This window comes from Heptranchias perlo, chromosome 1 (genome assembly GCF_035084215.1).
Source record: "Heptranchias perlo isolate sHepPer1 chromosome 1, sHepPer1.hap1, whole genome shotgun sequence".
NCBI lineage: Eukaryota > Metazoa > Chordata > Chondrichthyes > Hexanchiformes > Hexanchidae > Heptranchias > Heptranchias perlo.
In genome coordinates, this window is record NC_090325.1 from 76,592,518 (window position 1) to 76,616,810 (window position 24,293).

Sequence of the window (24,293 nt, forward strand, 5' to 3'; positions counted from 1 at the left end):
ACTTCCTTTAAAATTGTCCCATTTAGTTTATATTCCTACCAAAATGTATCACTTCACACTTCTCTGCATTAAATTTCATCTGCCATGTGTCTACCCATTTCACCACTCTGTTTATGTCCTCCTGAAGTCTGTTACTATCCTCCACATTGTTTACAACATTTCTGAATTTTGTGTTATCTGCAACCTTGGAAATTATACCTTGTATACCCAAGTCCAGGTCATTAGACCACACTTGGAGTACTGTGAACAGTTCTGGTCTCCATATTATAAAAAGAATATAGAGGCACTGGAGAAGGTGCAAAAAAGATTTACTATAATGATACCAGAACTGAGAGGTTATACCTGTCAGAAAAGATTGAGTAATCTGGGGCTCTTTCCTCTAGAAAAGAAAAGACTGAGGGGTGACCTAATAGATGCCTTTTAGATTATGAAAGGGTTTGAATGGGTAGATGTAGAGAAGATGTTTCCACATGCGGGGGAGACCAGAACTAGGAGCTATAAATATAAGATAGTCACTAATAAATCCAATAGGGAATTCAGGAGAAACTTCTTTACCCAGAGAGTGGTTCGAATGTGGAACTCACTATCACAAGGAGTAATTGAGGTGACTAGCATTATTGCATTGAAGGGGAAGCTAGGTAAACACATGAGGGAGAAAGGAATAGAAGGTTATGCTGATAGGGTTAGATGAATTAGGGAGGGAGTTGGCGCGTGTGGAGCATAAACACCTACGTAGACCTGTTGAGCCGAATGGCCTATTTCTGTGCTGTACATTCTATGTAATTCTATGTAATATATATCAAAAAGGTGCTAATAACGACCGCTGGGGCAGCACTACTGTATACTTCCTTCCTGTCTGAAAAACAACCGTTCACCACTACTTTCTGCTTTCTGTCCCTTAGCCAATTTTGTATCCACGCTGCCACTGTCCCTTTAATCCCATGGGCTTTAATTTTGCTAACTTGTCTATTATGTAGTACTTTATCAAATGCTTTTTGAAAGTCATTAAATCGAACTACCCTCATCAACCCTCTCCGTTACTTCATCAAAGAACTCAATCAAGTTAGTCAAACATGATTTTCCTTGAACAAATCCGTGCTGACTTTCATTTATCAATCCATACTTTTCCAAGTGCCAATTAATTTTGTCCTGGATTATTGTCTCTAAAAGTTTCCCCATCACTTAACATTAGACTGGCCCGTAATTGCTGGGTTTATCCCTCTTGTTATAGTGGCTCAAAGGTTAATTACCTCAAATTCAAAGTCCTTATCTTAATCAATCTTTGACAAAAATTTGTTTTTGTGGATGAACCATCTTTGGTCCTCCATTTTAGCCTTGGGGAAGGAAAAGCATCCCTTTTACACTTGCATTACCACAGCTTTTGTAAAATATATACACACCTGCACACACGCGCCGTGCGTGCGGCACACACACATACGCACACACATATACACACACACATATACACACACACACATACACACACACACACACACACACACACACAATAAGATTAAATTTCTATTTTTGTCGTAACACACTTTAGTTGGCACTTCATATACCACTGTATTAGAGTGGCAAACACCCACTGTGAATCCCTTCCTGATGAAAAGTGAAAATCTAAGTACATATCTATATTTTAATAAATGTCTTGTGTAGGGCTTCCTGTCCAAAAACCTTACTTCCTGTTATCATGATTGTCTCCCTCCAAAAGGGGCTTCAGAGGGCCTTCCGTCACTGCCCCATGGCCTACTACTCCTGGCAATCCCTAGGATTGGTGGCATTAGCAGTGGAATGCAGGGAAATCAGGTGGGTACACAAGCCTCACCTTGCTGTCATTTACGTATGGCGGCTGTAGGGGTGTCTGGCTGCCTTATAGCATATACAGGTAAATAACCAAGTGGATGAATTTTATAATATGATGTATAGGTTTTGGGCTTCCTGGATATAAATATGATGTAACATATTGTTGTTTCAGGCAGTTGCCGAGGAGGCAGCCAGTGTACTGGTTCACTGCTCAGATGGTTGGGACAGAACTGCACAGGTTTGCTCCACAGCAAGCCTGCTACTTGACCCTTTTTACAGAACCTTAAAGGGATTCATGGTAAGCAGAGCACAATACATCAAAAGGGCAAAGGTGGAGTAGATATGATGAGTATACAGAGAAGCAAGTCTTTGTGCTAATGTTTTTATTTAATTTTTTTTCACTGTTCTTAATCCCTCATCCGGAAAGCACTAAATTGTGTTGAGGTGTGGTTCCACTGACAATAACAACCATCTGGTACTTTTCTTATGTGACCATTCTTCATGTGTGAACCTAGCTCTGGAATTCCCTCCTTGAACCTCTCCGCCTCTCTACCTCTCTCTCCTCCTTTAAGTTGCTCCTTAAAACCTACCTCTTTGACCAAACTTTTGGTCACCTTTCCTAATACCTCTTTATCTGGCTCAGTGTCAAATTTTGTTTGATAATCGCTCCTGTGAATTGCCTTGGGACATTTTCCGATGTTAAAGGAGCTTTATAAATGGGAGTTGTTGTTCAAAGTTTGGCCATTGGTTATATTACAACTCAAGCTGATCCTGACTCCACGCCCATACATGCATTTTCCATCACAAGTTTCTCATTGTTGATCAGGAGTGGGAATCCTGGCTTATATTACTTTCTCGTTCCAAGCCCAGGGCACTGAGGCCAATGATAGTACCCCTACTGCCTGGCTGAGATTAGGATTTTGCTAATATAACTCAGCACCACACAGGCAATGAATTTATGCAATGAGTCACTAGGAAGCTAATTTATTTAATCCTTACTAAACATTTGTGTGATACAATCAGCAAGGCCAGCAGTTCTGTTGCAGCACAGTTTACTAGTTTAATCATTAGAATTTTAATAATTAGCATTTATTCAGCTTTTTTTTGTCAATTTTATTTATTTATTTTTATATTTGTTTTTCCTGGTTTTAGGATTCCCACTTCTGCCTCTTATTGCAAAGAGGACATGATGGCTTTAACCATTAATTTCAATGGTCAAGGTCAATGGTGTTACATAATTAGGCTGCACAAAAAGTACTTCTGTAGTGTGGGCCAGGATGGGAACACTTAATTTCATGGAGCAAAATCCTGAAGCTCTGGAACAAAATGATTTAATTTTCATGTTTTGTAAGCACACCATTACAGGCGGTTCACTCTTGCAAAAGTCCATCGTGAGAGTAAATGCCCAAAACCCATCTATGTCCTTGTGTTTGTCTCTGGTTATCTATTCTCTCTATACATATATATCTCTGTGTATATTTATGGTTCCCTTCTCTTTCTTTATATTCTAGTGTGTATCTGTGGCCTTCTCTCTAACCCTGCATGTTTGTGTTTCTTTACTTTCTCTTCCCCCCCGCCTCCCTTGCGTGTATCTGTGCTTCCATGTCTATCACCGTGACCGAATGCCCTTCTATTTCCATCTTTCTCTCTGTGTATTTGTGCATCTGTCTTTTCTGATTTGCCTTTATTCTCCCTCACCCCAACTCCCTATGTGTCTAAACTTCTTCCTCTCTGTTTGAACTCTGTTTTTCCCTTCCTGTTTCCATGTGTCTGAAATTCTACCTCTCTCTCCCTGCTCCCTGTATGTCTGAACTTCTCTCTCTACTTGTCCGAACTTCTACCTCTCTCTCTCTCCCACTCTAATTACCTCTTCCCACCTCTGTTGTTTGTGGGACCTTGCTGGGTGCAAATTGGCTGCCACGTTTGCCTACAAAACAACAGTGACTGCACTTTAAATGTAATCCATAAGTTGTAAAGCATTCTAGCACCACCTGATAAGGCACTATAATAAGTGCAAGTTCTTTCTGCAGAAAACTCACCACATGCTGTATACAAATACACATATTCAGGCTATTTAATGTGTTGTATAAAACAGTCAAGATTCTTTCAGGCATAACGTCTGAAGTCTTGTGTTGCCGGCAGAGCTGCTGCAGTTCCCCGGTCCGTCTCTGCACTGCCCAACGCCGCTCCAACCCGAGACCCGTAACACCAAATCTTAAAAACTTTTCTGTGCATGTGCATCCTGTGTTGACTGGACACTTGTGCGGAAGTGAATTCCCCCACCACCACAGTGCAGTAGTGAGCTCTGATCTTTAGATATTTGTTGATATCTGCTTTGGGTGAAAGTATCTGTTTTGGATATTACTGGTATTGAAACATTACAGGTTTGTTTTAAAAGGTCTGCAGAGCAAGAACAAAGCCTGTACTGGCAGACCTGTTTAATTTTCTCATAAGTGTTTAACTGCCAGTTCAGATCACAGTAATAACTCTCAAAATTCCCTACTGGTTTCCAGTCTGTCCAGCAGTAGGCAGATTTTACTGTACAGTGCTCTGGTCAGACCCCAGCTTGAGAACTATGTACAGTTCTGGTCACTAAAGCTTCAAGTTTTGAAGCCGGTACAAGAGCCACAGAACTGATCACTAGTATCTGAGCACTGAGTTATGTGGGAGAACTGGAGAAACTCAGACTTTTCAGCCTTGAAAGGAGACAATCGAGGAGTGGTTTTATTGAGTTATAGAGGTGCATGTTTAAAACAAATGGAATATAAAAGTTAAATCCCAAAAGCTATCTTAGACTAAAACACGACACTAGAATGAGGGGGCTCAAGATCCCGTTAGTACAAGACAATCTCAGGACTGATGTCAGGAAGTTACTCCTGATACAGAGTGATCCATGTAACTGACCTGATTGGTGCTGATGGAGAAACTGTTTAGAGACAATTTTATGCAGATTCCGGAATCTCGACCGCCTTACTGTGGAGCAGGAGGCTTTTCAAGCAGCTGACCGAGAAACACCAATGGAGCAGCCCAATCAGGAGCTAGAATTCCTGGCAATACAGTACCAACAATACCTTCAAAAAAAATAATAGGGGAGTATTACAAATTTAAAGTTGTATCCGGAGCAGCATTTATGCTGCTAGTAAATGGAAAGCTCACGGTTTTACCAGACCACCTGCAGTATAAGGGATGAAGTACAGTGTATCCACAGAAACTGCAAGGAAGATAACCTAATCATCCCAACAAAATTAGCAGAAGTGGCAAGATGGTGCAGGTCAATGAACCTTGAAGGGTGCACTTATTGGGAACAAAAAATAAAGCCCATTGACCAATCTATTTGGCCCAGGTGTCTCTTCTACTTTCAGGCGTCAGCCTTGGCTCTGTGGTAGCCCTCTTACCCCTTAGTCAGATGGTTGTGGGTTCAAGCCCTACTCCAGAGACTTGAGCACATAATCTAGGATGACACTTCAGGATGCAGTACTGAGGGAGTGCTACATTGTTGGAGGTGCTGTCTTTCTGATGAGACGTTAAACTGAGGCCCCGCCTGCCCTCTCAGGTGGATGCAATAGATCCCATGGCACTATTTGAAGAAGAGCAGGGGAGTTCTCCCAGTGTGAAGTGACTTAAGACATCCTGAGGTCCTTAAAGATGCTATATAAATATACAAGTTGTATAAAATATAAAGTTCTTTCTTTACATGCTATAAATGGGCTGGTTATTCTAGTTCTCCAATCGTGATACAAAGATTTTGCAATATGTGGTCTTGATTCTTTTACATCATTATGACTGATCATATTTTTATGAAACTTTCTTCTCACAAAATTTGTTTTATGTAGGTTTTGATAGAAAAAGACTGGGTTTCCTTTGGACATAAGTTTAACCACAGGTAAGCAGAATTACCAGTATTTAATTGTATCCCTAATAGCATATTCATGTTCTGTTTCTTATACAAGGAAATATGTAATGTATTTTTTAAAAATCAAATAGAATCAGGAATTGTGAAATATAGGTTACTATAGAAGAAATATTCATTAGACTGTTAACTTGAGTAGTTTTATGACAAATTTGCCCTGCATTTTCCTGTATATCATTCCTTAGATACAGTGGTGGGCAGATGATCTCTAGTAGCATGCCACACTCACTGTTAGGAGATGCCTCAATGTGGGATAGATTTACTCTTGCAATTTGGTCTCTCTGGTCATAGCTTCTGAGCATGATTGAGCTAGGGAACTTGTTTACTGTGACCTGTTCCTACATTTATTCATGTTAAAATCCATCTGCAATTGGTCAGTCCAAGTCTGAAGATAGTCAATATCCTTTTCACTCATTATCTACCTGCAGAGCTTTGTGTCTTCAGCAAATTTAATAATACTGTTATGAACACCCCTGTTCTAGGTCATTCCCAAATATTGTAGATAGCAGGGATCCCAGAACTGTTCCCCGTGGAATACCACTGGGTTGTTTTTCCCAGGCAACACACTTTCCATTTATTGCCACTCTTCATGCTCTGTTGCCAAGGCAGTTCTCAAATCTTCGAGAAGACTTGCCAACTATTTCATGAGCTTTCATACTAGCCTCACATGGGGAATTTTGTCAAATGCTTTTTGAAAATCCAGGTAAATTACTTCTACTGAATTATCCTTTTCCATTAGCTGAGTTATTCCATTCAAATAATTCCAGTAGGTTTGTAAAGCATGACCAAAATGGCATTGATCTTTTATATATCTTTATCTATCTGTACTTGCACTTTCAGGGAATTATTTATTTCAATCCCCAGTTCTTTCTGTTCATCCACTCCATCAGCGTTTATCCATTGAGTGTATACTCCTATTAACATAACAACTATACTACTGTATCCCTGATAAATGACGGATAACATTTGTGCTACAGAAGCGTCATTCATTGACCATGTTCAAAAACAAAAGATCTAATCACCTCCCCTCAAACTTCAACAATAGCACTGTCAGCATGTCCCCTACCACCAACATCTTGGGGGTCGAACAGAAATGTAACTGAGCAGCCATATCAATTTTGTGGCTACAAGAACAGGTCAGAGGCTGGGTACTTTGGAATGAGTGGCTCACCTCAATGCCTCACCACCATCTGGACATGTGCAGCTGCAACAACACTCAATAAGCTTGGTGCCAGCCAGGACAAAGCAGTCCATCTGATTTGTACCCCTGCTACTGAAGTGAATATACAACTCTTCACTAATAAAAACAGAAAATGCTGGAGAAGCTCAGCAAATCAGGCAGCATCTGTGGAGAAAGACAGAGTAAACGTTTCAGGTCGAAGACCTGTCGTCAGAACTGAAAGATGTTAAAAGAGTTAAAGTTTTTGAGCAAGTAGAGTCAGGAAAGGGGTGGGAGGGGAGTGGAGGAAAGAACAAAAGGGAAGGTCTGTGATAGGGTGAAGGGCAGGAGTGATTAAATGACAGAAGGGATGATGGTGCAAGGCAAGGAAGGTGGTAAATGGGACAGGTTAAGAAACAAAAGATTGATCAGGAGTAGCTGTAAATGGCAGCAGCAGAACCACTACCAGCACTAGCTGACCGAGAAAATGGGAGCAATGGTTATGATCTGAAGTTATTGAAATCAATGTTGAGTCCGGAAGGTTGTAAAGTGCTTAAACGAAAGATGAGGTGCTGTTCCTCAAGCTTACGTTGAGCTTCATTGGAACAGTGTAAGAGGCCGAGGACAGAGAGGTCAGAGTAGGAGTGGGAAGGGGAATTAAAATGGCAAGCGACTGGCAGGTCAGAGTCAGGCTTGCGGACAGAGCGGAGATGTTCAGCAAAACGATCACCCAGTCTGCGTTTGGTCTCCCCAGTGTAGAGGAGACTGCATTGTGTGCAGCGGATACAGTATGCTAAATTGACATAAGTACAAGTAAACCGCTGTTTCACCTGGAAGGAGTGTTTGGGTCCCTGGAAGGTGGGTAGGGAGGAGCTGAAGAGGCAAGTGTTGTATCTCCTGCGCTCGCACAGGAAGGTGTCGTGGGGAGGAGAGCTCCCACCACTGGTGCACAACTCTGCACCACTGGCGCACTGTGTCGTCATTGTGTAATAGCAACAGGATGCACTGCAGCAACTTTCAAAGCTGAAATAATCACTTTTTACTCAGAGTTACTTTGTTGAACGGGAAGCTTGATGTAAATCTCTAAATTGGAACCGAAAAAGTTTCAAAAAATTAAAAATCCAGTGTAATTTTAAAAAGCGTAAAGTTCCTTGGGTGTAGAAAAATTCAACTAAAAATATTTATATTTAATAAAGGATAATTTCCTGAAATTGAAAAAAAGACAATTCTGAGAATTTTTTTTTAAAAAGATAAACATGTAAATTTTCATCTCCTTCCCTGGCATGAATCTAGGATTTAGCTAGTCACTATCATACACTAGGACACTCAGTGCTGTCTTTATCCAGTTAACCATCAAGGTAAAGCTGAAATAAACCCTTTCACTTGGAGTTCATGCAATATTAGAAGTGGAAAAGAAATGAATAAATTAAATGAGCAATTTCTGGCAAATCAACCAAAATATTGAATCAATCCCAGAATAAGAAGAGTTCTTGAAATGTAATACAGGTGAAAACAGCTCAACGCCTGGATTGTCATTTTCTGCCTGGAGGTAAATGTGTATAAAATTGCCTGCAGTTAGGAACTCACTCCCAGCAATTTTTGAAATCTCGAAAAACATAAATGACTAATAAAAAGAGAGTGGAGTGCAATGTTAAGATGTGTTAGGGTATATACTTTTACACATTCACAAATTTACAGACCAAAGTAATGCATTTCTGTAATGTATTAACATTTGTGCTCAAAAAATTGTGCTGATTATTTTACATAACATTTTGTAAATCAGTTTACTGATGATTCTTGTTAGTGTTAGCTCTGTATATCAAACATGAAAGGCAAACTACGGAACTAAATGTTCAACTAGAGTGGCTGAAGCACAGATGACAGTTACTAGCAGCTGAGCGGTTCCTTTCATCTATATGTCAACAGAGATTTCTGCAGTAAAATTGGCCTATTTCACACATTTGTTCATTAAAAAAATTAAAAGAAGTTTAACTGTTTTTCCTACTTAGAAATGGAAAGTTGTTGAACTATTTCTACTGGTTTACTAGATTCACATAATCAGTTAAAAGCTCCACTTTCCCTGTGCAGGTTGACTTTGTTTCCTGAACAAATAGTGTATATCGTGTTTTATCTTTGATCCTGGCTTTGACTGACCTTGAACTGTTGCACCATATACAATTGTTAAATATTATTTCAGTGAGGAAGGTGAAAACTAGAAAGGCAGGAAAAGATCATTGTTTAAATAATGCTTTTATATTCTAAAATATTATTTAGATACAAATTTAAAGGTTTTATTAAGGAAGAAAGGTGAGAGTAAAAAATTAAAATTTGAAAAGCATAAAATTCCTTGCATGTCAAAAAATACAACTAAAAATATTTATATTTATTTTAGAAAGGCATGATGTACGCTTGCATAAAGACGTAACTAATGCATTGTTTGGAAGGCGGACAGATTTATTCATTTCTCAAGTGCCGCAGCGAGATAGTTGGCCATACAGCAAGACATAAAACAAGTTTTACACTATTAATGGATTCCCCAGAGTATGAAGTGTGGTGGAATACACTCCCATGGATACTTCCTTTAGTCTAGGTTACATATATAAACCTTTAGGAATTCTCTTCTCTCAACAGGTAAGTGGTCTACAATGCCCTTCTGGTGTCTGTCAAGCAGCAGGGCTCAACATATATAAGAACATAAGAAATAGGAGCAGGAGTAGAACTGCGGCCCCTCGAGCCTGCTTCGCCATTCAATAAGATCATGGCTGATTTTCTACCTCAACTCCATTTTCCCGCCCTATCCCCATATCCCTTGATTCCCTTAGTATCCAAAAATATTATCAATTTCAGTCTTGAATATACTCAACGACTGAGCATTCACAGCCCTCTGGGGTAGAGAATTCCAAAGAGTCACAACCCTCCGAGTAAAGGAATTTTTCCTCATCTCGGTTCTAAATGGCCGACCCCTTACCTTGAGTCTGTGACCTCTAGTTCTAGACTCTCCAGCCAGGGGAAACAGCCTCTCAGCATCTACCCTGTCAAGCCCTCTAAGAATTTTATACGTTTCAATGAGATCACCTCTCATTCTTCTAAACTCCAGAGAGTATAGGCCCATTCTACTCAATCTCTCCTCATAAGACAACCCTCTCAACCCTGGAATCAATCTAGTGAACCTTCATTGCACCTCCTCTAAGCCAAGTGTATCCTTTCTTAGTGAAGGAGACCAAAACTGTACACAATACTCCAGCTGTAGTCTCACCAGAGCCTGATGTAATTGCAGCAAGATCCCCTTACTCTTACACTCCAACCCCCTTGCAGTAAAGGCTATATACCATTTACCTTCCTAATTGCTTGCTGTACCTGCATGTTAACTTCCTGTGTTTCGTGTACAAGGACACTCAAATCCCTCTGAATAACAACATTTCTTCATCTCTCACCTTTTAAAAAAAATTCTGCTTTTCTATTCTTCCTACGAAAGTGAATAATTTCACATTTCCCTACATTATACTCCATCTGCTGCCTTCTTGCCCACTCACTTAACCTGTCTATATCCCTTTGTAGCCTCTTTGCATCCTCCTCACAGCTCACTTTCCCACCTAGCTTTGTATCATCAGCAAACTTGGATACATTACACTCAGTCCCCTCATCTAAGTCATTGATATATATTGTAAATAGCTGAGGCCCAAGCACTGATCCTTGCAGCACCCCACTAGTTACAGCCTGTCAACCCAAAAATGACCCATTTATTCCTACTCTTTTTTTTCTGTCTGTCAACCAATCCTCAATCCATGCTAATATATTACTCCAATCCCATGAGCCCTAATCTTGTGTACCAACCTCTTGTGTGGCATCTTATCAAATGCTTTTTGAAAATCCAAATATACTACATCCACTGGTTTCCCCTTATCTACCCTGCTAGTTACATCCACTCTCTCTGCAGCCACCTCTTTTAAAACCCTAGGATGTAGGCCATCAGGTCCAGGGGATTTGTCAACTTTTAGTCCCATTTATTTCTCCAGTACTTTTTCTTTACTAATCTTAATTACTTTAAGTTTCTCACTCTCATTAGGCCATTGGTTCCCCACTATTTCTGGTATTTTTTTGTGTCTTCCACTGTGAAGACATTTTCAAAATATTTGTTGAATGTCTCTACCATTTCCTTATTCCTCATTATAATTTCTCCTGTCTCTGCCTCTAAGGGACCTGCATTTACTTTCACCAATCTCTTTCCTTTTTATATACTTATAGAAGCTTTTACAATCTGTTTTTATATTTCTTGCTAGTTTACTCTCCTATTCAATTTTTTCCCTCTTCATCAATTTCTTGGCCATTCTTTGCTGATTTCTAAAACCCTCCCAATCCTCAGGCTTACTACTCTTTTTGGCAACATTATCTAATCTAATCTAATCTAATACTATTCTTAACTTCTCTGGTTAGCCACGGTTGGATTACTTTTCCCGTGGAATTTTTATTCCTCAAGGGAATATGTATTTGTTGAGAATTATGGATCATTTCTTTAAAAATATATCATATATCCATCTTAGACTCGTCACTTATCCCTCTGTTGTTTGGACAAGGCATTTCCGTACAAGGATGACGACTTTGTGATTGTGCCTGATGATATCAGTAACCAACACACAGATGAACATATATTGGCATAACTGCCCACATGTATTTACGTACTCTGTCATAAAGCAAATCTTACAATACCTTACAGTAAATTTGTAAATTCTTTGTGACGTGCTGCATACTGAACAATCATGTAGTTCGAAGGGCATCCACCTAGACACCATAGGGGAGTGCACCTGTGCCCTGACAGTGAAGAAGGAGGAGCTCTAAAAGTGCCATTGCGTTGGAGGGAGATGTGCTTAGAAGAGAAATTGGAGCAAGTTCATACAACAGCATTTTGATTTAAAAAAATGTTTCCAATGAAACTGGCATCAACCATGCTGGTTATATTAAGTACAGCAACTCACATACAAAAGACTCTCAACTACCATTCATGAGATCGAGCCTTTAAGAGTATCCAGTCTCTGCCATGTTACTTTGCCAAAATTTGTATTAGAAACATAGAAAATAGGAGCAGGAGTAGGCCATTCGGCCCTTCGAGCCTGCTCCGCCATTCAATATGATCATGGCTGATCCTCTATCTCAATACCATATTCCCACTGTCTCCCCGTACCCCTTGATGCCTTTAGTGTCTAGAAATCTATCCAGTTCCTTAAATATATTCAGTGACTTGGCCTCCACAGCCTTCTGTGGTAGAGAATTCCACAGGTTCATCACCCTCTGAGTGAAGAAATTTCTCCTCATCTCAGTCCTAAATGTCCTGTATCCTGCGACTGTGACCCCTCGTTCTGGACCCCCCCCAGCCAGGGGAAACATCGTCCCTGCATCCAGTCTGTCTCGCCCTGTCAGAATTTTATATGTTTCAATGAGATCCCCTCTCATTCTTCTAAACTCGAGTGAATACAGGCAGAGTCGACCCACACTCTCCTCAAACGACAGTCCTGCCATCCCAAGAATCAGTCTGGTGAACCTTTGCTGCACTCCCTCTTTTTTTATTCGTTCATGGGATGTGGGCATTGCTGGTGAGGCTAGCATTTATTGCCCATCCCTAATTGCCCTTGAGAAGGTTGTGGTGAGCCGCCTTCTTGAACCGCTGCAATCCGTGTGATGACGGTTCTCCCACTGTGCTGTTAGGTAGGGAGTTCCAGGATTTTGACCCAGCGACGATGAAGGAACAGCGATATATTTCCAAGTCGGGATGGTGTGTGACTTGGAGGGGAACGTGCAGGTGGTGTTGTTCCCATGTGCCTGTGGCCCTTGTCCTTCTAGGTGGTAGAGGTCACGGGTTTGGGAGGTGCTGTCGAAGAAGCCTTGGCGAGTTGCTGCAGTGCATCCTGTGGATGGTACACACTGCAGCCACAGTGCGCAGGTGGTGAAGGGAGTGAATGTTTAGGGTGGTGGATGGGGTGCCAATCAAGCGGGCTGCTTTGTCCTGGATGGTGTTGAGCTTTTTGAGTGTTGTTGGAGCTGCACTCATCCAGGCAAGTGGAGAGTATTCCATCACACTCCTGACTTGTGCCTTGTAGATAGTGGAAAGGCTTTGGGGAGTCAGGAGGTGAGTCACTCGCCACAGAATACCCAGTCTCTGACCTGCTCTTGTAGCCACAGCATTTATATGGCTGGTCCAGTTAAGTTTCTGGTCATTGGTGACCCCAGGATGTTGATGGTGGGGGATTCGGCAATGGTAATGCTGTTGAATGTCAAGGGGAGGTGATTAGACACGCTCTTGTTGGAGATGGTCATTGCCTGGCACTTGTCTGGCGCGAATATGGCAAGTATATCCTTTCTTAGGTAAGGAGACCAAAACTGCACACAATACTCCAGGAGTGGTCTCACCAAGGCCCTGTATAACTACACTTAGACATCCTTGCTCCTGTACTCAAATCCTCTTGCAATGAAGGCCAACATACCATTTGCCTTCCTAACTGTTTGCTGCACCTGCATGTTTGCTTTTCAGTGACTGGTGTACAAGGAACACCCAGGTCCCTTTGTACATCAACATTTCCCAATCTATCACTATTTAAATAATACTCTGCTTTTCTGTATTATCCAGCTGCTCCATCACAAATGGCTGTCAGACATATTCATCGATCTTTTCATCCATCTGCTAATCTAAATGTCTGAGATTTACAATCCTTTTAGCCAAACACAGGTTTTTCTAGTTTACCTTCATGCATTAATAGTTGTATACTTACTGTGCCAGCGAATGCTCTTGGAATGATGATATATTGCTCTGTATAGGTGCAGATGATTGAATTGGTGTGCTGTTGTTGGCCTAAGCGGTGCTTGTGTTGTGTGGGTATTGTCTGTCCTACTATCTTCAGATCAGTCATACTCATAGCATGGTCCAGCCATGTCCCACCTCCTCCTCAGCTGGGGCTCTTGCGAGATCTGATCTGGACTTCCATTCACAATCTGCCATCACAGACAGACAGAGAGATATCCATACATTGTGATCCAGACAAAACAATAGTGAGTAGCCTTGCTCTAAAGGGTATCATCTTTAACTGTGGAGAGAATATCGCTTTAGCAGTTAATAAAACAAATTTTTTTGACAAGACGTATTGGACCCCCTCTGGCATGGCATCAATTGGTTGGATTTCATACTCATATTAATATTGTCTGACATTTCCAGCTACGTAAAGTATTTGGTCAGGCCCTTGACTGGAAGTTACAAGGATCAGTATAGACTGAGAGAATCACTTACATCTACTGGAACTGGAGGGCAGTGCATCGGGTTTGATTGCTTTTGAGATTGGGAAGTATTTATACAAAACTTTCCGTCGGACATTAAGTGGATGGGGATAGGAGCCATGATAGGGTAGACTGTACATGGTTTATAGAAGGATTATCAGGCTTGGTAATTGAATGGCCTTGTTTCATGCTTTCATATGCTGTCACGCATGTTGTATTGGAGACAGTGTATGTGGGATTGAATTCAATGTGGTATCTCTCATATCAGCTTCTGTAACCAGCATCAAGGCTTTTTGTACTGATAGAACTGAAACTCTACACGGCTGGTATTAAGACTTCCATTGGTCTGGGTCTGTTTACAGTTGCTGTTCACGTAATAATTTTTTGGCCTTGTGTCAAATCTTACTTCTGTACTTGATCTTTAATCAGTGAGGAACTTCCTCCAACGTTCCTGGTACTTAGTTTTAGGATTGACACATGTCCAAATATGGAGTCTCTTTTGACTGTGCCCTCCTCCATCACTTGAGGGAATATTTTCCTCTGGTATTAAAGTGTGATGAAAAATAGATGTGAGTAAAGTGATGAGCTATCCTGGTATTAATTGTAAACTGACCAGTACTGTTTTCGGTATTGTTTCCATTGTTAAAGGCTGAAAGGGAATTAATAAAAATTGGATTTGTAAATACCTAGCAAGGCCATGTTAAAGTTAACTAGCTCTTCCCTTATTCACGCTATCAAAACTCTTCATAAATTTAAAAACTTCTATTAAATCTCTTAGCCTTGACTGCTCCAGTGGAAATATTCCCTGTATCTCAAGTCTCGCATAACCATAGTTTCTCATTCTCGGCATTATCCTGCTGTGTGCTCCCTTATGACTTTAATGTCCTTTCTATAATGGTGCACCAAAAACTGCGCACAGTACTAAGTCATTTTTTCAATATTTATTTCCGATAAGCTTTCAGCTTCTAACCCAACAGCTTTATTAAACACATTCTTTTCAACTTCACTAGAAATGTGGTCCAGTGAAAGTCTTTTCACATTGTTGCCACACGTGCTGACCAGAGGAAATCATCCCCGCTGATGTTAGTTTGTGATAGGAAAGGCAAGATTTCCAGGTACCACCAGAACAATGTCAGATACAGTGGGGATCATTTTTACCTTCATCGCTTGGCCAGTAAATTGGCAGAGTGTATCACTTGCCCGATCTTTATTTCTGTCAGTTTACCACCCAAGCGATGAAGGTGAAAATTCCCCCTGGCGTGACAGAGAGAAATCTTCTTGATTGACCTTCCCAGAAACATCTCCTATGTATATTCCCCCATTTACTGTGACATGGGCTGCAGCCACTCTATTTACAATGCGGAGCGCAGGTCAGTTCAGCCCAGGGCACGAGCAACAACAATGGACTGTTCACAAACTCTGCATCCTGTTTGACCCAGAGCTCATCTTCCGGCCCCATATTCTCTTTGCCTACTTCCACCTAGAATCATAGAATGGTTACAGCACAGAAGGAGGCCATTCGGCCCATTGAGCCGGCTCTTTGTAAGAGCAATCCAGTTAGTCCCATTCCCCCGCTTTTTCCCAGTAGCCCTGCAAATTTCCAGTGGGGAACACCACTGGATACCTTCCTCCAGTCTGAAAAACAACTGTTCACCACTACTCTGTTTCCTGTCACTTAGCCAATTTCGTATCCATGCTGCCACTGCCCCTTATATTCCAAGGGCTTCAATTTTGCTTTAAAAACCTATTATTTGGCACTTTATCCAACACCTTTTGAAAGTCCATATAAACAACATCGACCGCATTGCCCTCATCAACCCTCTCTTATCTAATCAAAAAACTTAATCAAGTTAGTTATACACGATTTGCCTTTAACAAATCCATGCTGGCTTTCCTTTATCAATCCACATTTTTCCAAATTACTATTAATTTTGTCCCGGATTATCGTTTCTAAAAGCTTCCCCGCCACTGAGGCCTGTAGTTGTCCTTACACCCTATTTTAAACAAGGGTGTAACATTTGCAGTTCTCCAGACCTCTGGCACCACCCCCATATCTAAAGAGGATTGGAACATTATGGCCAGCACCTCTGCAATTTCCATCCTTACTTCCCTCAGCAACCTAGGATGCATCCCATCCAGTCCGGGTGACTTACCTACTTTAAGTAAAGCCAGTCTTTCTAGTACCTCCTCTTTATCAATTTTTAGCCTGTCCAGTATCTCAACTACCTCCACTTTTACTGTGACTTTGGCAGCATCTTCTTCCTTGATAAAGACAGATGCAACGTACTCATATAGTACTTCAGCCATGCCCTCTGCTTCCATGCCTAGATCTCCTTTTCGGTCCCTAATCGGCCACACCCCTCCTCTTAGTATCCGTTTACTATTTATATGCCTATAGAAGACTTTTGGATTCCCTTTTATGTTTGCTGCCAGTCTATTCTCATACTCTCTCTTTGCCCCTCTTATTTCCTTTTTCACTTCTCCTCCGAACTTTCTATATTCAGCCTGGTTCTCACTTGTATTATCAACCTGAAATCTGTCATACACCCCCTTTTTCCTGCTTCATCTTACTCTCTATCTCTTTCGTCATCCAGGGAGCTCTGGCTTTGGTTACCTACTTTCCCCCCTCGTGGGAATGTACCTAGACTGTACCTGAACCATCTCCTCTTTAAAGGTCGCCCATTGTTCGATTACAGTTTTGCCTGCCAGTCTTTGATTCCAATTTACCCGGGCCAGATCCGTTCTCATCCCACTGAAATTGGCCCTCCTCCAATTAAGTATTTTTACTGTAGATTGCTCCTTGTTCTTTTCCATAACTAATCTAAACCTTATGATACTATGATCACTGTTCCCTAAATGTTCCCCCACTGACATTTGCTCTACTTGACCCACTTCATTCCCCAGAACTAGATCCAGCAATGGCCCCTTCCTCGTTGGGCCGGAAATATACTGATGATGAAAATTCTCCTGAACACACTTCAGAAATTCCTTTCCCTATTTGCCCTTTACAGTATTACTATCCCAGTCTATGTTAGGATAGTTTGAGGTCCCCCGTTATCACTACTCTATAGTTCTATATTTTTACTTTGTTGTGGAATAGGTTATTGTGGCTAATTGTGAATGCAGATGTTGCTAATTGCATTTCTGATTAGTAAATAAAAAATGAGTAGACACCATTGTTGGGCATATAGACCACAATTCGCACTGCGTATGCATTTGTGCATTTGTTGGTAAAATGGTAAGACAAAAAGCAAAGTGTGCGAGTGTTTTTTGATCGTTGTGAGTGCTTTACTTGGTCACAGAATGGTGATAGAAGTTTGTTAGGCAAATATACACGTTAAGAACATTTACCTGTATAAGGCATTTTCTACTAAAATTAGTGCATGCGGCTAAATTGGTGTTGCCATAGCGACAACTGTGGCTCGTCAGCAATTTCAATTGGAGAATACGGGTCTAAATTATCTTAATGGAGCCTACATATCAGTCCTTTGGTTTTTAGTGTTGTTTAATTTTCCAAGAAGAAGCTGACCTCTTCCTTTGTTTTACAGATACAGTCACTTGGATGGTGACCCCAGGGAAGTTTCACCAGTAATTGATCAGTTTTTTGACTGTGTCTGGCAGTTGATGGATCAATTCCCGTGTGCCTTTGAGTTCAATGAAAGATTTCTGGTGCACATTCATCATCACATCTACTCCTGCCAATTTGGCAACTTTATTTGTAACAACAATAAAGAGAGCAAAGAGCTGAGGTAAGGTGGATTTTAAACATTTAATTCATGGTTCGCCATTTACATCCTGCTATGCATTCTTTCTGCTAATCTTCAAGTAGTGAGTTGTTATGTAATAACACTGTAAGACTGCATTATCTAGAACAAAGGTACGATTTATTTGTTTAGCCCGCTGAGACAGCGAGGCTGATTCCACAAGTTGTGTTGCCAGCGTCAATCAGGCGAGTGGGGTTTGTTATTGGACGCACAGGCCTTAGGCCTGTTTTTCAACCAAAGCACTGAAGAGACTGTTATGTAGCCAGACGGCAGCGTGGGAGCAGAGGGTGACTGTACATTGCATGTACTTTGCTCATTAAGGTTTCAAAATGTGGGATCAGTGTTGGGAATGTGCTGCTGTTCTTTATTGCCCATATAAAACAGGTGCTGCTTGGAAGGCCCTTCAGCCATTTTAGGACTTGCTATCTTAAAGGGGAGTTTAGTTGTTAGATTAAATTTTTGTTTCCTACATGCACAAGCTCCTTTTTGTTCGTTATTGCTATTTTCAATCATTCAACTTCTGGGGCCTTTTGTGTTGATTTTTGGCAATTTTAGTCAGAATACTTTCTCCCATCTGTGGGTAGTTCCATATGCAATTTTTACTATGGCACTGACACAGTTCTGACCATGGGCAATCCACTAGATATACCACTATATTTCCTGACTCTGGCTGAATCACAAATAATTTGCATTTATATAGCACTTTGGTTGCAAACTACTTCAGGATGCCCCAAAGTAGTTTGCAACCAAACAATTACTTTTTGAAATGCAGTCATTGGTCTTACGTAGACAAATTCAGGGGGCCAATTTGTGTATAGCAAGGTCCCACAAGCAATAAATGGGATGAACGACCAATTGATCTGTTTTTGGTGATGTTGGTTGATCATCACACTGGGCGAATTCCCTACTTTTTAAATCGTGCCGTGGGATCTTTTACATCCACTTGAACAGGCTGACAGAGCCATGGTTTAACATCTCATCTGAAAGATGACACCTCTGACAGTGCAACTCATACTACACTGAAATACCAGCCTAGATTATGTGCTCAACTCCTAGACTAGAGTTTAAACTCACACCTTCTGCTTTAGAGGCAATAATATTACCAAATGAGCCAAGGTGACATGGAAAGAACTTGGAGGTTGGGAATTATTTTAAGATTTTTTTTAGCAAAAGGGGTTAGCTTCCCAAGACAGCCCCATGCTGAGTTGTGGATTGGTAGATGATCGGATGGTAATCACAATGAGATGGTAAGTTCTTTCTCTGAGACCCACACAATGTACAGTTCATTAGCTATGTCTGGTTATTCAGAGAGATACTTCGAACCTTGGCATTGGGAACCTTTTTATGATCTCTCTGGTAGCTGTGAAAGAGACTTTATAAAAAAAAAATCAGAACACAGACACCAAGAGAGAGTTGGGCAGCTGAAGGTTGTCAAGGGAGCAAATCGCTGTCCTGGGTGGTAGGACAGGGTACAGAGATAGAGGGGTCGAGTTTCCGCTGGTTAGATCAGCACAATCCAGGCAGAATCGGCTGAACCAGTGTAAAAGATCTGGGAATTTTAAACATGAGTTACGCCCAAAACTACTTATGCTGATGTTTTCCGCTATTTTTTACGTTGGTTCAAGATTCAATTTGCCCAGATCAGATCCTGTCCACAAAACTGGCCATAATCCCAGGTTGAAATTACGAGATTCCACCAATTGCGCTGGTTCGGGAAGGCTCTTCAAATTGTGCTCATTTTCTTAGGTGCAAAAGCACTAGTAGGCATGGTTTAAAAGTTTTTTCATATCAAAAACTATTTAATTTACTAAGAACCTGACTAGTGTGCACTATTGAAATTATTAAATAGGTTCAGTATAGTTTTTTAAAATCATTTTCAGTGATTTAAAATCACGTGACTCACAGGTGGAGGACTGGACACCATTAATAAAAAAATGCTTATTTTTGCTGCTAAACCCATTTTCAGCTGTATTAATAAAACTGCACCAGGTTACCACTCTTAAATACATCACAGAATATTTTTTACTGGAAAGGAGACAAAACGATTACGTTCTGTTACGCTGCCCGATTGCGCTGGTTCATGAAAGATTTTACATTTGTGATTATGCGAATGAATTTTAGCGAAAACCTGAAGCTTAACCTAACTAACCCAATTTCAAGCGCATTTTGGGCTAAATTTCCCCCAGTGCGCTTTTATGTTGAGTTAGACAAACCACTCAAGTGGGCTAAATCTCACTCGTTCTTTATTTTTGTAACAGTACGCAGGCAGAAGTTGTACTGATTGTATCAAGTGACTCTCATCATACTCTGATTTGTGTGTTTTATCTACTGTGGAATGAAGCTGTTTGTGATTCCAGCAAAACTTGGTCTGCCTTCAGAGAGATTGCGAAAGAGCATTCTATAAAAGAATCAACTCATTTGTATAAAAGCTGTTTTATGAACTGCAGCTCCCTCCAGTGGTTACATGTTTTATTACAGGTGAAGGTTCACTTCTGAGGTTAATTAACATTTACGGGTAAATTTTCCACTTGCAAGCTTGAAGTGCGGATAATACATAAAGGCCAGGGAGGCTAGATTTCACTACAGGAGAAGGCTCCTACCCATCATTATCTTGCCAATTGCGCCTATCGCCCATGACAGAATTATCTGGACTTAACTGAGGAACAACACATCCTTCAGCAGCAGTGAGCGAGTGACTGAATAGGATGGGGAACAAATGAAAATGTATCCTTGCATTCTCTCTGGTGCCTGTGCATTCTCCCAGCCATCCATGCATCCTTCCTCCTCCTCTTCCAACACTGGCTGGGCTGGGCCAGGCCTTCTACTTCCCCATCTCATACTTTTTCCATAGTCTCTCTTCCCTGGAGCTGCAGGGTCATCTCCTCAAATGAGTGTCCTCCGCCTCTGCACACTCTCTCCTCCCTGTTATATGCAGTCATCTTCTGCCAAAGCAGTGGAATGCGTTGAGTACTTGACATTGGTAGCATGAAGTACACATGTATCCCACAAGTGTCCACAGTCGCTATCACCACACAAACATGCATTATGCAGGTACAGTACATGGACGGAGTTGTCAGAGGGTGCTGCAGTTGATGTTAGTAAAGGAGGAGTTGTATGCAGGGGCATAATGAGAAACTATGCATGGCTATACAAGTACTGTAAGGCTGTGAGTGGGACAGAGCTCTTCATTCTACTCCTACTTAATACACTGCATATCAGTGAGGTTACAATAGGTTCCCTGGACTTGGCACTCCTGGTGAGGTCATTAAACTTCCTCTAGCACTGGAGCCAGGATCTATTTACTGTGCTGCTAGCATTGACGTTATCTATCACCTGCTGCCAAGCACCCTTTGCCATCAGTAGGAAAGAGGACCTCCTTTCACTGCCTCAGTTGTCGTAACAATATTTCAAGCATTATTTAGAGAACGAGGAACCCCTACTGCTGCCATAACTGCTACTGGCCGTAGTCCGCTGTTTAAATCATCAAATTGGTTTCCTCACCCAGAATTAGAACATAAGAACATAAGAAATTGGAGCAGGAGTAGGCCAATCGGCCCCTCGAGCCTGCTCCGCCATTTAATAAGATCATGGCTGATCTGATCCCAACCACAAATCTAAAGAACACAAGAAGTCGGAGCAGGACCCGGCCACATAGCCCCTGGGCCCTCTCCGCCACCCACAGGGCATTGACCGATCCGAACTCAGCTTCATGTCCAATTTCCTGCCCGCTCCCCATAACCCCTACAATTGTAGCATTGTGCCTTCATGGGGGAACAACCAATGTCAGGCATTAATCACGCTTGGTGCTCCCTGTTCTATGCAAATCTGCTGAATCCAAAAATACATGTGGGTTCTGAACAAGTCATATCGGGAGTGCATGAACATTGCACCACAACTGAGGCAGTGAAAGGAGGTCCTCTTTCCTACTGATGGCAAAGGGTGCTTGGCAGCAGGTGATAGATAACGTCAATGCTAGCAGCACAGTAAACAGATCCTGGCTCCAGTGCTAGAGGAAGTTTAATGACCTCACCAGGAGTGCCAAGTCCAGGGGACCTATTGTAACCTCACTGATATTGGGCACTGAGGCAGAGAACAAAATCAACCCCAAAATGCTTTATTGTTCTCCTTCTCTCGAATTTTCTCCCCTACTTCTTTGAAAGCTTTGCCACACGTTGAGATACAGTTCCATGGGTGCCAGCAGTTCTTGGTACCCTGCCAAATTCTTCATGTATGAGCATAGACAGCCTTGGCTAACTCTACAGGCCATCACAGCCCAGCAAGACCCTGTCCTTATCACACACCCACACCAGGACTTTCCCACAGGTCACTAAATAGCAAGCAGTAGCATGAACCCTGGTTGATTTCTCACCAGGCCCAGGGCACACAGAAGCCAGTGGTAGTGGTCCCACTCTCATCCTGCCACTCAACTAACTCAGCACAAACCAGGAATTGTGTGTATGTCTCAGTTTCATACTGGCAATGCACTTATCCAGTTAGGTATTTGGGCAACCAACATACTTTGTTTTAAGTACTTTGGATCTAGACACATTGCTTTTACCACAGCCTTATAGAATGGCAATCATAACTTCTGTTTGTTCTTTGCTTGTTATTAAGATGACTTTCTTTTTGTGGCTTCTTTGATTTAAGCTCTAGGGAAGCCGAATTTTTCTAGATCTGCGCTTCTAGTACTGTGTGGAGCTTTGCTCGCCCTTTGGATGGAAAATTCTGGGGATTCAGCAGCTGAATTCCCAGTTCACTTCTGGCAGGCTAAACTCCTCGCCTGGAATGTGAACTTGTAAAATTATCCCTTACGGGTTTTGTTGAAGGTAGATACTCTCCATTTTTAAAGTAATGGTGGTTATATCTTTTATATTAAATAGATATTGTGTATTACAGACCATGGATTGTACAAGTAGTCACTTATTGCTGGAAGTGACAGCGCACGAACTCTGAAAGCTGTTCTGGATCCTTCATGGGAAACTAAATTAACACCAAAATAACACATCCATTCTCTGGTTCTTTTTGTAACTGGAAGAAAAAGGGAAAGAAGCCAGATGGTCTATCAACATTTTACCTGAGAAATAAGGCAGAATGCAAAAAAACTCCACTTTTAAGTCCTCTCCCGTTTCACTTCCACATCCCCTTCCCCTCGGGTGCCATGCGGGATCCCAGGGCTCAGGTTTCTTCTGCTTTTGACCTTGACTCACCTCTTAACTTAGCTGAGATAGAGAACTTATATGGGGAACTGCAGATGTTTTAATAATGGCCCAGTGTGGTGGGACACCAACAATTTGGCACACTTGTCCTTAATATGATATATACAAGAGATAGTTTCCAGTTGCAGTTTGATAACTTTATATTTTCTGATTGTTCTTTCTAACAATCTATTCTTCCAAGTGGTGGATGTGTTCAGCTTTGTTATAATTGTCTATCGTGACAGAATTCAGGAGAAAACTCATTCACTGTGGTCTCATCTATGGAAAAATCATGCAGATTACAAGAATCCCCTCTACAGACAAGACCATAGTCAGACTCAGGGAGTCCTAAGGCCACATACAGCTCCATCCAACTTCAGGTTGGTATACTACCTTTATATTCAATTAGATTATACCTCATTATTACCTTACAACTCTTCCCATATGTGCAAATTAGAAAGAACAAACTAGCATTTACTTAGTGTCTTTCATGACCTCAGAATGTCCCGAAGCACTTAACAGTTAATGAATTACTTTTGAAGTATAGTCACTTTTGTTTTGTAGGCAAATGTAGCAGCCAATTTGTGCATAACAAGGTCCCTCAACAGCAATGTGATGAATGACCAGTCAATCTACTTTTGCTGGTGTTGGGTGAGGAATAAATGTTGGCCAAAACATCAGGAGGACTACCCTGCTCTTCTTCAAATAGTACTATGGAATCTTTTATGTCCACCTGAGAGAGAAGCGAAGCCCTATGTTTAACATCTCATTCGAACAGTGGTACCTCCGATAGTGCAGCATTCCCTCAGTACTGGACTGAAGTGCCACCCTAGATGATGTGCTTAAGTCCTGAAGTAGGGCTTGAATCCATGACCTTCTGACTCAGAAGGAAGAGTGCTACCCACTGATGCAAGACTGACACTTGGAATTATTAAAAATATTGAAGTATGGACTTAAAGTCCATGACGCAATTAGTGATCAGTTAACTCTATCACAGATTGTTAGCCTTTCTAACATAATAGGGTAGATTTTATAAATTTTTGGTCTCAGCACATGAAACCAAATTTATAAAATCTACCCTAATGTGTTAAGTATTAAATACTGGGTACAAGTCCAAAATCAACTTCCAGTCCCTCTACCAAGTGGCCATTATTGACCCTTGACAGTGAGTGTTGGAAAGCTGTAGGGCATCAGAGACA

General features: G+C 41.3%; 1 protein-coding gene across 2 annotated transcripts in view; it reads left to right on the top strand.

The window, feature by feature from the left end:
- LOC137332283 (myotubularin-related protein 7-like) overlaps positions 1 to 24,293 on the top strand; it is a 79,509-nt gene that overhangs the window by 44,679 nt on the left and 10,537 nt on the right. For both annotated transcript variants that reach the window (XM_067996109.1, XM_067996030.1), the window contains exons 6-9: positions 1,979 to 2,104; positions 5,640 to 5,689; positions 17,684 to 17,884; positions 23,340 to 23,474. In XM_067996109.1, coding sequence (XP_067852210.1) covers positions 1,979 to 2,104; positions 5,640 to 5,689; positions 17,684 to 17,884; positions 23,340 to 23,474 — 512 coding nt within the window. The remainder of the gene's footprint in view (positions 1 to 1,978; positions 2,105 to 5,639; positions 5,690 to 17,683; positions 17,885 to 23,339; positions 23,475 to 24,293) is intronic.